Source organism: Callospermophilus lateralis, chromosome 11 (assembly GCF_048772815.1).
Source record: "Callospermophilus lateralis isolate mCalLat2 chromosome 11, mCalLat2.hap1, whole genome shotgun sequence".
Lineage (NCBI taxonomy): Eukaryota > Metazoa > Chordata > Mammalia > Rodentia > Sciuridae > Callospermophilus > Callospermophilus lateralis.
Window position 1 is genome coordinate 42,528,513 of NC_135315.1, and position 13,074 is coordinate 42,541,586.

Consider the following 13,074-nt stretch of genomic DNA (forward strand, 5'->3'; position numbering starts at 1 on the left):
AAGTTGGACTGCAGGCTGAAGTAGAGACAATAGGCTAAGCATCGTCCACCAGGACAAGTTCCATCCTCGTACCTATTTTTTCTAAGAATTTCAAGGGCTTTCCAGCTGGAGAATTGGGAAATTCAGTGAGACTGAATGAAGTGAAATGCTCTCCAGCTGCTTACATACAGAGGGAGCAGGCGGCTGGGCCCCCAGGTCTGGAAGAAGAGGACTGGATGACCTCAGAAAGGGCCACAAAAAACTGGAGGCTCAAGATGCCTCCCAAGTTCTCCCCCAGCACCTGGCCGGCTGCCTTTTCAGACCCAGCCAGACCCCAGTTCTATGCTTCCTGAAAGAGGTAGAAAAAAGATAGGGCTAAAAAGATCCCCCAGGGGCAGCCACTTGTGGGGGAGGTAGGCGCTGCCTGAACGCTGACTGAGCCCTTTGCTTTGTAACTGTCCTGCTTATTCTCAAACAACGAAAGTGCTGCTCAACCGCCTGGCTGGTCCCATTGTGTTGTCACCATAAAGTGCTGAGTCCAAGGGCTTCTCTGGCCCCCATGACCTCACTCCCCCACCTCCTGCCCCCGCCCCCCCCCCCCGAGACAATGCCAGGGGGTCCGAGCCATCCATAAACTTCTACTGAGTGGCACCGACCATTCTTGACATGTGGCCTTAGTGTCAAGAAGCCCACTGTTCAAACTGTCCTGGTTAAACTTGGAGGGTTGTCACATTCCCCTTAATGTCAGCCATCACCCCTAAAGCTAATAGTTCGTTCTAGTGGACACACAGTTGCCCCACGGGCTTGTGCAATGAATATGTGGCCTGAGAACATGATTCACAGTCCATGTCCCCAGCAGAATTTCAGAAAACTGGATTGATGATGGCGGGGCCTATGGCTCAGTGGTGGAGCATGTTCCTACCATGCAGAAGGCCTTGGGATTCAATCCCTAGCATGGAAAGGAGGGACGGAGGGAAGGAGGAAGGAAGGGAGAGAGGAAGGAAGAGTTCTTTTATCTGATAAATTTTTCTAAAATCTTGGCAGCTTGCTCCTCCTACTTGTCTCTGTGAGAACCTAGCACAAGATGGTATCTGATTTGGGACAACCAATAAAACAGCTACTGTTTGTTGAGTTTTGAGTTCCCACCACTGTCCTAAATACCTTTATTTTCTTTCATCTGACAGCAGTGGGTAAAGTAGGAATTATTCGTCCTACTTTTTGCCAGAGAGGAAAGAATATGGGCTTTGGAGTCAGCTATGAGCTGAAGTCAAGTCTTTGCTAGGTTACCTGACCTGGAACTTAGCCTCCCAGAACCTCAGTCTGCTCATCTGTAAAATGGTTAATACAACTTTCTACTCCATGGGTCGTGGGGAGGATTAGAAAGTCACTATCTGGTTCATAGTCAATGCCAGGTGAGCTGTAGCTATTGTGATTAAGGATGAACAGGAAAAGACCCAAGCCCAGCATGGAAATGGGATCACAAACTGTCATTCCTTTAATTCTGTTCCTTCAGGAGCTTTTCCCTTAAATTTCCTGAAAAGAGATGGGACCAGTAGCTGGTGCTCTAAGGCCATGATGAACACGGGGCAGGTAAAGACAATGGTGACAATATCAGAGAGGAGGTTCTCTAGGACTTAGTTTTAAAACATCAAGGGGCTGTGGATGTAGCTCAATCACAGAGCACTTGCCTAGCATGTGCAGGTGGCTGGGTTCAATCCCCAGCACCACATTTGGGAGGCTTGGTGGTTACTGCAGGAGATGTGACAATCCTCAAGCTTCTGGGGACATACGGTGATTTATAACTCCAGGAATGTTTGATGGGTTTTTGTAGATTGTTTGCCCAATAACTGATCCCCCACAATAGTTTTGTGCATGGGTTGGGCTTTTTCAATCAATTGTAAAAGCTCTACTTTTCTGTAAAAAAACGCAAAATCAGTTTTCATTGCACCAACAATGTGGTAAGGTGTGAATATCCCAGATAAGACGCTGAGAGTATATGAAGCCCACACACAGCACACGCAGGCCAGTGGTGGCCGGGATGAGAGGGCCATACTCAGCAGGTGCTCCTAGCAGTCTGGAACATACCACAGTTACCTCTGTTCCCCAGAGTCACAAAACCCACTCATTTGTTCATTCCTTCATTCAGAATATATATATCAAGCCAGGAGTTTTGCTCAGAGATGATGATATAACAATGAACAAGACAGATGAGGCCCCTGCCCTCATACAGCATGCGGTCTAATGGAAGAAGTAGACCATGATGCAATCAGGTTTTTTTATTATAAAAAAATAATTTAAATAGAAAATATAGACTGGGTGTGGTAGCACAAACTTGTAATCCCAGTGGCATGAGAGACTGAGGCAGGAGGATCACAAGTTCAAAGCCACCCTCAGCAATTTAGCAAGGACTTAAGCAACCCAGCAACACCCTCCCTCTAAATAAAATATAAAACGGGTTGGGGATGTGGCTCAGTGGTTAAGCACCCCTGGGTTCAATCCCCAATGAAGAAGAAGAAGAAGAAGAAGAAGAGGAGGAGGAGGAGGAGGAGGAGGAGGAGGAAGAAAGGGGAAGAAGGGGAAGGAGGGGAGGAAGAAGGGGAGGAAGAAGAAGAAGAAGAAGGAGAAGGGGAAGAAGGGAGGAAGAAGGGGAGGAGGAGGAAGAAGAAGAAGAAGAAGAGGAGGAGGAGGAGGAGGAAGAAAGGGGAAGAAGGGGAAGAAGGGGAAGGAGGGGAGGAAGAAGGGGAAGAAGAAGAAGGAGAAGAAGGAGAAGGGGAAGAAGGGGAAGAAGAAGAAAGAAGAAGAAGAAGAAGAAGAAGAAGAAGAAGAAGAAGAAGAAGAAGAAGGAGAAGGAGAAGGAGAAGGAGAAGGAGAAGGAGAAGGAGAAGGAGAAGGAGAAGGAGAAGGAGAAGAAGAAGAAGAAGAAGGAGAAGGAGAAGAAGAAGACATTCTCATCCAGGTAGAGTGGCACATACTTGTAATCCCAGTGACACAGGAGGCTGATCCAGAAGCAACACAAGTTTGAGGACAGCCTCAGCAATTCATTGAGACACTGTCTCAAATTTAAAAAATAAAGAGGAGCTGGATGCAGTGGCACACACCTGTAATCCCAGCTGCATGGGAGGCTGACTTAGGAGGATCACAAGTTCAAAGCCAGCCTCAGTCTTGGTGAGGCACTAAGCAACTCAGTGAGACCCTGTCTCCAAATAAAATACTAAATAGGGCTGGGGATGTGGATCAGTGTTTGAGCACTCCTGAGTTTAATCCCCAATACCCCCCCCCAAAAAAAAAAATAAAAAGGGCTGCAGACATAGACCAGTAGTAAAGTGTCCCAAGTTCAATCCCTAGTACCACCCCCTATCAAAAAGAAAATATGTTCTTGATGTTCAAGATTTAAATATTAAAATATATATACTGGAAGCCAGGCATGGTGGCTTGTGATTGTAATTCTAGCTACCCGAGAGGCTGGGAGACAGGAGAATCACAAGTTCAAGGTCAGCCTCTGCAACTTAATGAGACTCTGTCTCAAAATAAAAAATAAAAGAGACTGGGAATTAGCTCAAAGGTAAAATGCCCCTGGGATCAGTGCCTAGTATTGGGGAAAAATACATATATCTATATATAGACATATAGATAAATAAGTCATATATTTTTCATGTGCATGTGTATATAAAAGGTTTGTCTTATACCTGAGCTCCAAGTGCCTCAGCTCCAAATCCCTCTTTGGAGCCAAATATTTCTAATTCCTAAAGAAATTTCTATAGCATGATCAATGTGGAAACTGGAGGAGTCTAGGATTCCCAAAGGGCACATTTTGGTGGTACCTAAGCCATCTCAGTAGTTAGAAAACGAATGAACACATGCTCAAAGAAATGTTTCCCCAGTTCTGAGAGGATTAAAAAAAAAGAAGAAGAAGAAGAAGAAGGAAGACAAGGAAAAGAGGGAGAGAGCTACTAGTCAGACAGCTAGTTCCTTGTGCCCTTTGCACAGTGACGAGGCAGCTGGGGCCTGTTGTTATCCTCAGGCAACTCCGGCCCTTGCCAGCCAGTCGTTCAACATCACCACTAATCAAGACAGCAGAAACACCCTGAGGTTGTACGCTGTTCTTAGCATTGGATTTCTATGCCTAGAACGTTCCGCCCAAGACTGCAAATACTTGCATATATACCAGACCTCACCCCCTAATTTTTGGCTCTGAGAAAGAAAAAAAAAAAAAAAGATGCTCCAGTGAAACTTGAGTTATAGTCAAGAATGATTACAGAGGGACTGGGAAAACTTTCCTCCTCTCTCCAAGTTGCTGTATAGATTTTCTATAGTGTCCACAACCAGGACAAGAGTACTATTAGATATAATCTCCTTTTCTGAAGTTGAGAAAGAGAGATTGGGTGACTTGCCTGAGGTCATCCAGCCAGGGGAGCTGGGATTTGAACCCATATCTACTTGGGTCCTCCTTACCCCTTCACCCTGTTGCTTTTCACAGCAGCTGTTACCTTGGACAGCACATCTTCCCCTCAGGGACCTTGACAAAGTTCCATGATTCCTGTATCCTACCTTCACCCAGTGCCTGAGTTCCCAGGGAAACTCATTTTCCTCTTTAGGATACTATAGGCATAATACCTTGGGCCTGAGAGATTTCTTCTGTCCTAAAACCATATATTAAAACCCCAGAAGATTTATTGGCTCCAAATTTTTAAAAGCAAACTGCAACATTAAAATGAATATTTAATAAACTAGCTATAGTGAGACTCATATCTACTAATCCAACTGTAATTAAATTTAGCTCTTACTAGTTATAAGTAGCTAGGGTAGAATAAAGATTTTCAAAAACACTGTAAGCCATATTTTTTCCTCAACAACATTTAAAATTGTAATAATCCTTTGATTTTTTTTTAAGCAACAGGAAATGAATACCCATATAGAAATAAGGTGCATTTTTATGCATCTGACAAGATCTCCCAACATCTTAGAAAGATATTGGGATGACATGATAAACCAGGAGAAGGATAGGAGAGACCTGTCCTCAGCTCCCAGCGGTTCTGAGACCACAGCAGGCAAGGCCTGCAATTGCCAGCCTTGCCCAGGCAGTGGGGCCTCCCTGGACTTCAATAACCCTAGTTTTAAACAAAAGCCTGCCCAGTAGGCTGAGCCACCAAAGCTCTGGGGATCAGGGGAAACAAAAGGAGAGGGAAAGCAGAATGCTGACAGGGACTTCGGCCATCAGTCACAGGGCTATAAAGAGGGGCACTGCAGAGGAAGTGGCACCAGATGGAGACCCAGACTGTGCAGCGGGAGCTGGGTGAGTAAGGCCCTGAGGGTGCCCTTGCCTTTGCCCTTCTCTCCCTCCCCTGAACAGACATACCGGAGAGAGCCCAGTTTTCCTGCCCAGAGGTCAGAGTCTCTGAGGTTAGCTGGAGAGGAGTGTGGGATTCTCGGTGAGGGCCTTCTTCTTCTGCCATCCAACAGCAGTCACTGATATGGCAATAACCACTACCCTAGAAACCATGACGGGCACAAGGGACAGCAAGAAATGAGCAGGCTCCTGGGCACAGGGAGAAGGTCTATCAAGCAGGAGCTGGGAGATGATGCTCATTCAGTGGTTCAGAATATAAAGGAATATCAGAGTTTACATGCATTATTTCCTGGACCCCATGCTGACAGAGGGAAGGGTCACAAATGATTGTCCTGAGTCAAGAAATCTGCTGCACACCTGCCTATCTTCTTTTTTCCCTCCCTTCCCCCTTCTTCCTCCTATCCTTCTTTCCTTTACTTATCCTACCATTTTTTCTGTCTCCCAGACCTCTATGATTCTCATCTATAAAATGGGGATAATGATAGTAACTACCTTCTAGGCTTTTTGAGGGGATTAAACGCATTAATTAATGCATGCAAAGCATTTAGAATATTCACTCACATAGAGTGAGCCGTTGTTAAGTGTTAACTATTATTATCACTTCCTTTTCTTTTTTCATTTTCCTTCAGTAATTCCTTCCTCTCCCGCTGCTGGCTCTAGTACTGCAACTCTACCATTAAGCTATGTCCCTAAAACTTTTTATTTTTCATTTTTCATTTCATCCTGCTAAATTGCTGAGGCTAGCCTCAAACTTGCAATCCTCCTGCCTCAGTCCCCTGAGCCTGGGATTAGAGACCTGTGCCAGCATGTCAGTTTCAATAAGTCTTTTTTTTTTTTTTTTTGTGGTGCTGGGGATTGAACCCAGGGCCTTGTGCATGTGAGGCAAGCACTCTACCAACTAAGCTATATCCCCAGCCCAAGTATTTTTTTTTTTTTTTAATCCTCAGACCCATCCAAACTGGTTGGGCATGGTGCTATATCAATCATCCTGGGACTGAAATGCTCAGCCAAGATATATTCAATGGGAACAAGATCAGTGCTAAGGCCAGGCATGGTGATGCATGCCTATAATCCCAGCAGATGATCGCAAGTTCAAAGCCAGCTTCAGCAAAAAGTGAGGCACTAAGCAACTCAGTGAGACCCTAATCTCCAAATAAAATACAAAATAGGACTTGGGACGTGGCTCAGTGGTCAAGTGCCCCTGAGTTCAATCCCTGGTATTCCCCCCACATACACACACACACACACAAAAAAAAAAAAAAAAAAAAAAAAAAAAAAAAAATTCAGTGCTACTATAAGTGTTAAAAATACAGGGAGAGGGCTGGGGTTGTAGTTCAGTGACTGAGTGCTCACCTCACATGAGTGAGGCATTGGGTTCGATCCTCAGCACCACACACAAAAATAAATAAATAAAACAAAGATATTGTGTCCATCTACAACTTAAAAAAAAAGTTTAAAAAAAAATACAGGGAGAAAGCTAGTAGCTGCAGGATGGAGGAAGCAAGAAAATCTCTGTGAGGCAGCAAGATCAAGACGAGGTAAGTCTAGAAGATAGAGAAGCAGGGAGAGAATGGTACCATGCCCAGACACTAGAGCCAGTCAGTGTAAATGCTATGAGAAGCCAGCTAAGAGTGAAGGGTCAGAGCTCAGGCTGCCCTTGAATCGGTGTGGGGAGGATGGAGGGGATCATGGCATGCTGTGTGGCCAGTGGCATGAAGGATCTGGACTAGACCCTTGCCAAAAAGTCGATATTGGAGTATGTGAGACTGAGGCGATGCTATCACCTAGAGGCAATCAAAAGGACAGAAGCCACATTTATCACAAGGTCACAATGCTTGTGCTTTACCTGCTACATTGCTTCTGATCCTTATAATAACTCTGCATGTAGAACTTTCCCAATGGGAAACCTGAGGCTCAGGTAGTAAGTGGCAGAGTCAGGACCCCAACCAAAGTCTGTCTATTGAACTGCTAGCTGCTTTTTCTTTTCCCTATGTTCTCTCACCTCACTCTCCCTGCCCAGAAGTCATATCACTGGTGTGTGATCTGTCTTCCAGAAACCGTTCCAACCACCAAGATGGCTCAGACCAACCCTATGCCTGGGTCCTTGGGGCCATGGAAGGTAAGCCCACCCCTATCATGTGGAAAATCAAGGGATCCCACAGAGCAGGGTTGTGTGCTGCTACAGAGAAGCCACCAGGGCTATACTTGATCATGAGATAGTGGCCAATCAATAAAACACCAGTCCATAAGGGGAGAGTCCACCCAACATCTGGACACTGTCGAAAGATTTCTCAGGGTGACACTTGTTAAGACAGAGGAAGAATTACCCTGGAAACTCATGATGGGTGAGAGATGATATTTAGTTTCTAGTCAACTCTCCTCTGCACTGCTAAAATCATCTCAAAATAGAGTAGCCCAGAGGGGATTATGCCCAATGAGAAAATTAGAAGCCATAAGTGAAGAGAGATTTGGCATCAGATCCTAAATAAGCCATAGGACCCAGGTATTCTATCAACCTGAGTTTGAGGTTAACCATGGGTTGAAGTGCTGATCCTCAGTCCTTTCCCAGCACTTCCTACCCTGCCCCCATCACTTGTCAACTCTGAGGCCAGTTTACAACTTCAGGAGTTGTCCTCTGGCCAGGTTCAAGAGCCAAATTCTAGATGAAGGGATCAAGGAGGTTTATCAAACCCTCCCTATACACTTCAGGTTTTTATAGTGAGTGTGGCTGAAGAAGCTAAGTAGTAATCTACAAGGAGCTCCTGGGACTCTCTGAACTCTGGCCTCTGGGCCACACTTATTTAGGAAGCTTTGAAGAGTACACAAGCCCTTTGGTCTGTCCATTGGGCTAATCTTCACCCCTGACAAGAATCTCCTGTTATAAACCAGTCCCCCCACAGATCTTATTCCTATCCTGAGCACTGCATATCACCAACCAGTAGTGTTAATTCAAACCCTTTTCTATCCTATCTACACTGGAAGAGACCTCATTAGGCCTGATGGGCTACTGCTGGTGATAGAAAATACAGGATAGATCCTAGTTAAGCTTCTCTTTTTCATGCTGTACCAGGTTCTAGCTTTCTTGTCCCATTCTATCCCATTTCAGATAACCATCTACGATCAGGAGAACTTCCAGGGCAAGAGGATGGAGTTCACCAGCTCCTGCCCAAATGTCTCTGAGCGCAGTTTTGATAATGTCAGGTCCCTCAAGGTGGAATGTGGCGCGTGAGTATGGATCTCAGTAGAATGACAGGCCCCTGTTTTGGGTCCCTTTAGATATAGATAGGGATAGGGGTATAATGTCCCCCAGACACTAACCCACTAGTCACTTCTTGACCTCCATGCATAATTTAGTAATCAAAAGCTAGAAGGAACATGAGGTTTTTAGTGGCTTGGTACCAGAGTTGGTGGAGGAGTGAAATTAAATAAATATACACAATCGGGTGGGAGCAGTAACAGTAATCAGGTCTATGTTTTTGTAGTAAACAGGATGCTACCTAGGATTCCCTCAAAATAATTACAGGCCCTCGTATTTTTCATGCCTACAAAATATAGGTAAGGAGAAGAAACTGCCAAGTGGCAGCCTTTTTATGGCAAACTCACTTCATGAATGTCCTAGAAAAGACACTATTATGTAATTTCTCCATATAAAAAGGAATTCAACCCAAGACCCCAGAGACCTATCAGTTTCTAGCCTCCCACAAGTCCCTTGTTGATGGTCAATCTTCGTGAGGAAGATTCTCTTGCTTTTGTCTTCTGACTCTCAGCAGACTGATCCAGGCCTTTATCATTAATGTGAAAACACAAAAAGAGAGAACTCTCCTTTGGCCTAAGAGAGCACAAGTTCAAGGCAGAACAGGGCTGGGGATATAGCTCAGTTGGTAAAGTGCTTGCCTTGCATGCACTAGGCCCTGGGTTCAATCCCTAGCACCAAAAAAAAAAAAAAAAAAAACCACCACACACAACAATAATCAAGGCAGAACTAAATTTGCATATGGCCAGCATTCCACAAGCTGTTTGCCACCAAAACAGCAACCCTAAAATGGACAACACCTTAAGATGTCATCAGTAACCAAGACCCAATTGTGAAAAATTGAGCAAGGGTGTTTTCAGGGTATGAGTGTATTTTCAGTATGAGGTAGCAGGAGAAAGAACCCACAAAGTGACAAGAAAACAAGTTTAGTTGTTCATCAGCTGCCTATTCATCTCTTTGCCTCCTTGCAGGTTTGACTGAAGCCAAAGCAATAGTCAGTCACTAGATCATGAACCTGGAGCTAAAGATAGAGAATAGGTGACTTGGGGGGGAAAAGAAAGATCACTTTGCTAACACACATTACTGAGCCAGTGAAGTAGATCATTTCAGTGGATAATCTCAAAACAAATGCATTTACAAACCTGCTTAGTGTAGCTCCTAGCTCATTTCCCCCCTTATGATAAATTTATTACTTTGTATGGTTCTATTGGGATTGCTTTGATATTTTATTCATTATAAACTTATTTAAATGAAAGATGCCTTATCCCTGAGGCCATATAGACTTTGAATATCATGAATGAAACCACTACTTGTCTTTGACAGCTGGATTGGTTATGAGCATACCAGCTTCTGTGGGCAACAGTTTATCCTGGAGAGAGGAGAATACCCTCGCTGGGATGCCTGGAGTGGGAGCAATGCCTACCACATTGAGCGTCTCATGTCCTTCCGCCCCATCTGTTCAGCTGTGAGTCTCTGAAATTTCCACTTCTGTGCTTGGGATGGGGACAGAGAGGGCATGAACAGACTGACAGTTACTACTCTTGTTATGCTGAATGTGGTAGGAAGAGAAAAAGTTTAAAAGAGAAAAGAATACCACCACTCCCTTTAAGTCGGCCATTTTCCTTCACTGGTGGTATTTTTTCTCAAGCTAAAAAGTAAGGGTCACAGGCCCAATGCAGTGGCACCTGCCTGTAATACCAACAACTCCAGAGACTGTCAGGAGGATTTCAAGTTTGAGGCCAACCTGGGCAATTTAGTAAGACACTATCTCGAAATAAAAAATAAAAAGGGCTGGGGATGTAGTTCAGTGGTAGAGTGCCTCTGATTCAATCCCCAGTATTACAATAAATGTATGTATGTATGTATGTACATATGTATGTAAGGGTGGCAGAAGTAACATTCAAGGCCAAAGTGTCTATAGGACCAGTGCAAAGAAAGCGCCTACCTTGTAGTAGAAAGTAAATTCTTAGCCATTTAAATTTCAATCCAAATATTTTACTGCAGAAACAGGGAAATGCTTAAACAACCTTTGAAAAAGTGGAAACAAATGAATAGACAAAGTCTTTTAGTATCGTTTTTTTTTTTTTTTTTTGGTGCTGGGGATTGAACCCAGGGTCTTGTGCATGCAAGGCAAACACTCTACCAACTGAGGTATATCCCTAGCCCTTCCAGTACCTCTTATCTGCATTGATTCACAATTATCTTATTTCTAACACTAAGCATCAATCAATAACGCATCTGGCTGCATTTAAAATCTTTGGAAGATTTCAAACTGAAGCAGGACAACCTTTGGATATGTGTTAAAAAGGATCCCTGTACTGGGAGTAAGGCTTGGCTAAAAATTTTCTAAATACTCATGTGATTTTTTTCTGATTTTAATTATTAATGGTCTCCTTAGTTCAAAGTCGGACTAAAATACAACTCCTACAGACAGTAACATAAATGACTCTAAACCTAAAAAATACTTATCTGGAACTGATTTTATTATTATTATTTTTAGTTCATATATTAAATGCAGATTCCAAGCGTACACTCTCATGAATTTTGAAACAATGTATACCCCCCATGTATCCAACACCTAGCCAGATATATATATATATAATCCCATCACCCTGTAAAATTCCCTGGCACCCCTTTCTAGTCAACTACTCCCAGGCCACTACCACCAGGGTTGTTATTGTTTTTTTTTTTTTTATTTTTTGGTACTAAGGATTGAACCCAGGCCACTTAACTACTGAGCCACATTCACAGCCTTTTTAAAAATTTTTGAGACAGGGTCACTAAGTTGCTGAGGCTGGCTTTGAACTTGCAATCCTCCTGCCTCAGCCTTCCAAGCCACTGGGATTATAGGCATGTGTCACCACACCTGGCTACCTGGGTTACTTTGTTTTAAAATTCATACAGGTTCTTCTCTGCCCTTTTTTGCGGGTAGGTTGCGAAGAGGGCACCAGGGATTGAACTCAGGGGCATTTGACCACTGAGCCACATTCCCAGCCCTATTTTGTATTTTATTTAGAGACCAGGGTCTCACTGAGTTGCTTAGTGCCTTGCTTTTTGCAGAGGCTGGCTTTGAACTTGCGATTCTCCTGCCTCAGCCACGAGAGCCACTGGGATTACAGGCGTGCACCACTGCACCGAGCTTCTTCTCTACCTTTTAAATGTTTGCATTGTATTTGTCCCCTATTGAACATGCTATTTCAAATGCACATACCTGCACATACGTATTGGGGAATTTCCACATCACGGGTATTAATCCCTTGGTTGGCTGGGGTTTTTCCCCCCTCTGCTGTATTGAATCCTCTTCACTGGTTTTTCATTGTAGCCAAGTATTGGTTATTTGTACATTAAACAGGATTATGAGTGATTTCTTACAAACCTCTTTTGGGTCAGATATCATGTACTTCTTTGTAAACCAGAAAGTGTTTCAATTTGAAAAAAAATATGGCAATTAAAGAATCAAGATGACAGCCATTAACACTAGGTACTAAAAGTTTTTAATTTCTTGGCAACAGAATCACAAGGAGTCTAAGATTACCATTTTTGAGAAAGAGAACTTTATTGGAAGACAGTGGGAAATCTGTGATGACTACCCCTCCTTGCAAGCCATGGGTTGGTTCAACAACGAAGTTGGTTCCATGAAGATACAAAGTGGGGCGTAAGTGCAAAAATAGGGTTGGAGTATGTTCCAAGTAAATCCTGCAGGTGAAAGCCTTGCAAATATTAATACATCCATGGTAATGTTTTATCAGGTTTCATGCATTGGCATAATATTGGCACAGGGGTCATGTTCTAGTTATTAATTTGAATCTCAAGTTCTTTGTATCAACTACCTTTAGATTTTTCTCCCCTGGGCATTCCTCTATGGAATTCCTCTATGACTACTGTTTTCTCCAAGCCTAAAAGCATTCTGTACCATTCTGCTGAGAAGTCTGAGGTTTGGGGTGTTTGTCAGGTTCCTAACTAGTTTTAATAATGCCATATACTTTGGAATTTTGTAGCTGGGTTTGCTACCAGTATCCTGGATATCGTGGTTATCAGTATATCTTGGAATGTGACCACCACGGAGGAGACTATAAGCACTGGAGAGAGTGGGGTTCTCATGCCCAGACATCCCAAATCCAATCGATTCGACGTATCCAACAGTAGTGGATTAAGAGCTCCAAGAATTCCTCAAGCATTAAGACCTTGCTAAGCACTCTAGAATGAGTTTTATGTTCTGCTCAAACATTGCTTCCAAATGTTAGATGCTGAAACCCACAATAAATGTCATTTAAAAACAAGAAACAAAAAAATTGTACTGAATTAACTACCATGCTTTGCACAAACCACACTGAAGTGGCTGAAAATTTTAACAGCCTCAATAAAACCCAAGTTCCTCTTTGGGTCCTTGCAAATCACTTAAAAAGGCTAAAGACAATTATTTTTAGATCCCAAAGAATAAAGCATTTGATCAAAATGCTAAGCGTCTATAGTGACTAGTTTATGCATTTTTCAC

At 43.4% G+C, this 13,074-nt stretch overlaps 1 protein-coding gene across 2 annotated transcripts; it reads left to right on the plus strand.

Annotated features, from left to right (window-relative positions):
* Positions 1 to 5,241: 5,241 nt before the first annotated feature.
* Positions 5,242 to 12,725, plus strand: Cryba1 (crystallin beta A1). Of its 2 annotated transcripts, XM_076870857.1 has the most exons (6): positions 5,242 to 5,272; positions 7,381 to 7,445; positions 8,433 to 8,551; positions 9,903 to 10,044; positions 12,092 to 12,234; positions 12,578 to 12,725. In XM_076870857.1, exons 1-6 carry the CDS (start codon positions 5,242 to 5,244, stop codon positions 12,723 to 12,725), a joined length of 648 nt encoding a protein of 215 aa, XP_076726972.1. The 2 variants fall into 2 exon arrangements, with proteins under 2 accessions (XP_076726972.1, XP_076726973.1); XM_076870858.1 differs by lacking the exons at positions 9,903 to 10,044; positions 12,578 to 12,725 and having other exon boundaries at positions 12,092 to 12,218.
* The last annotated feature ends 349 nt before the right edge of the window (positions 12,726 to 13,074 follow it).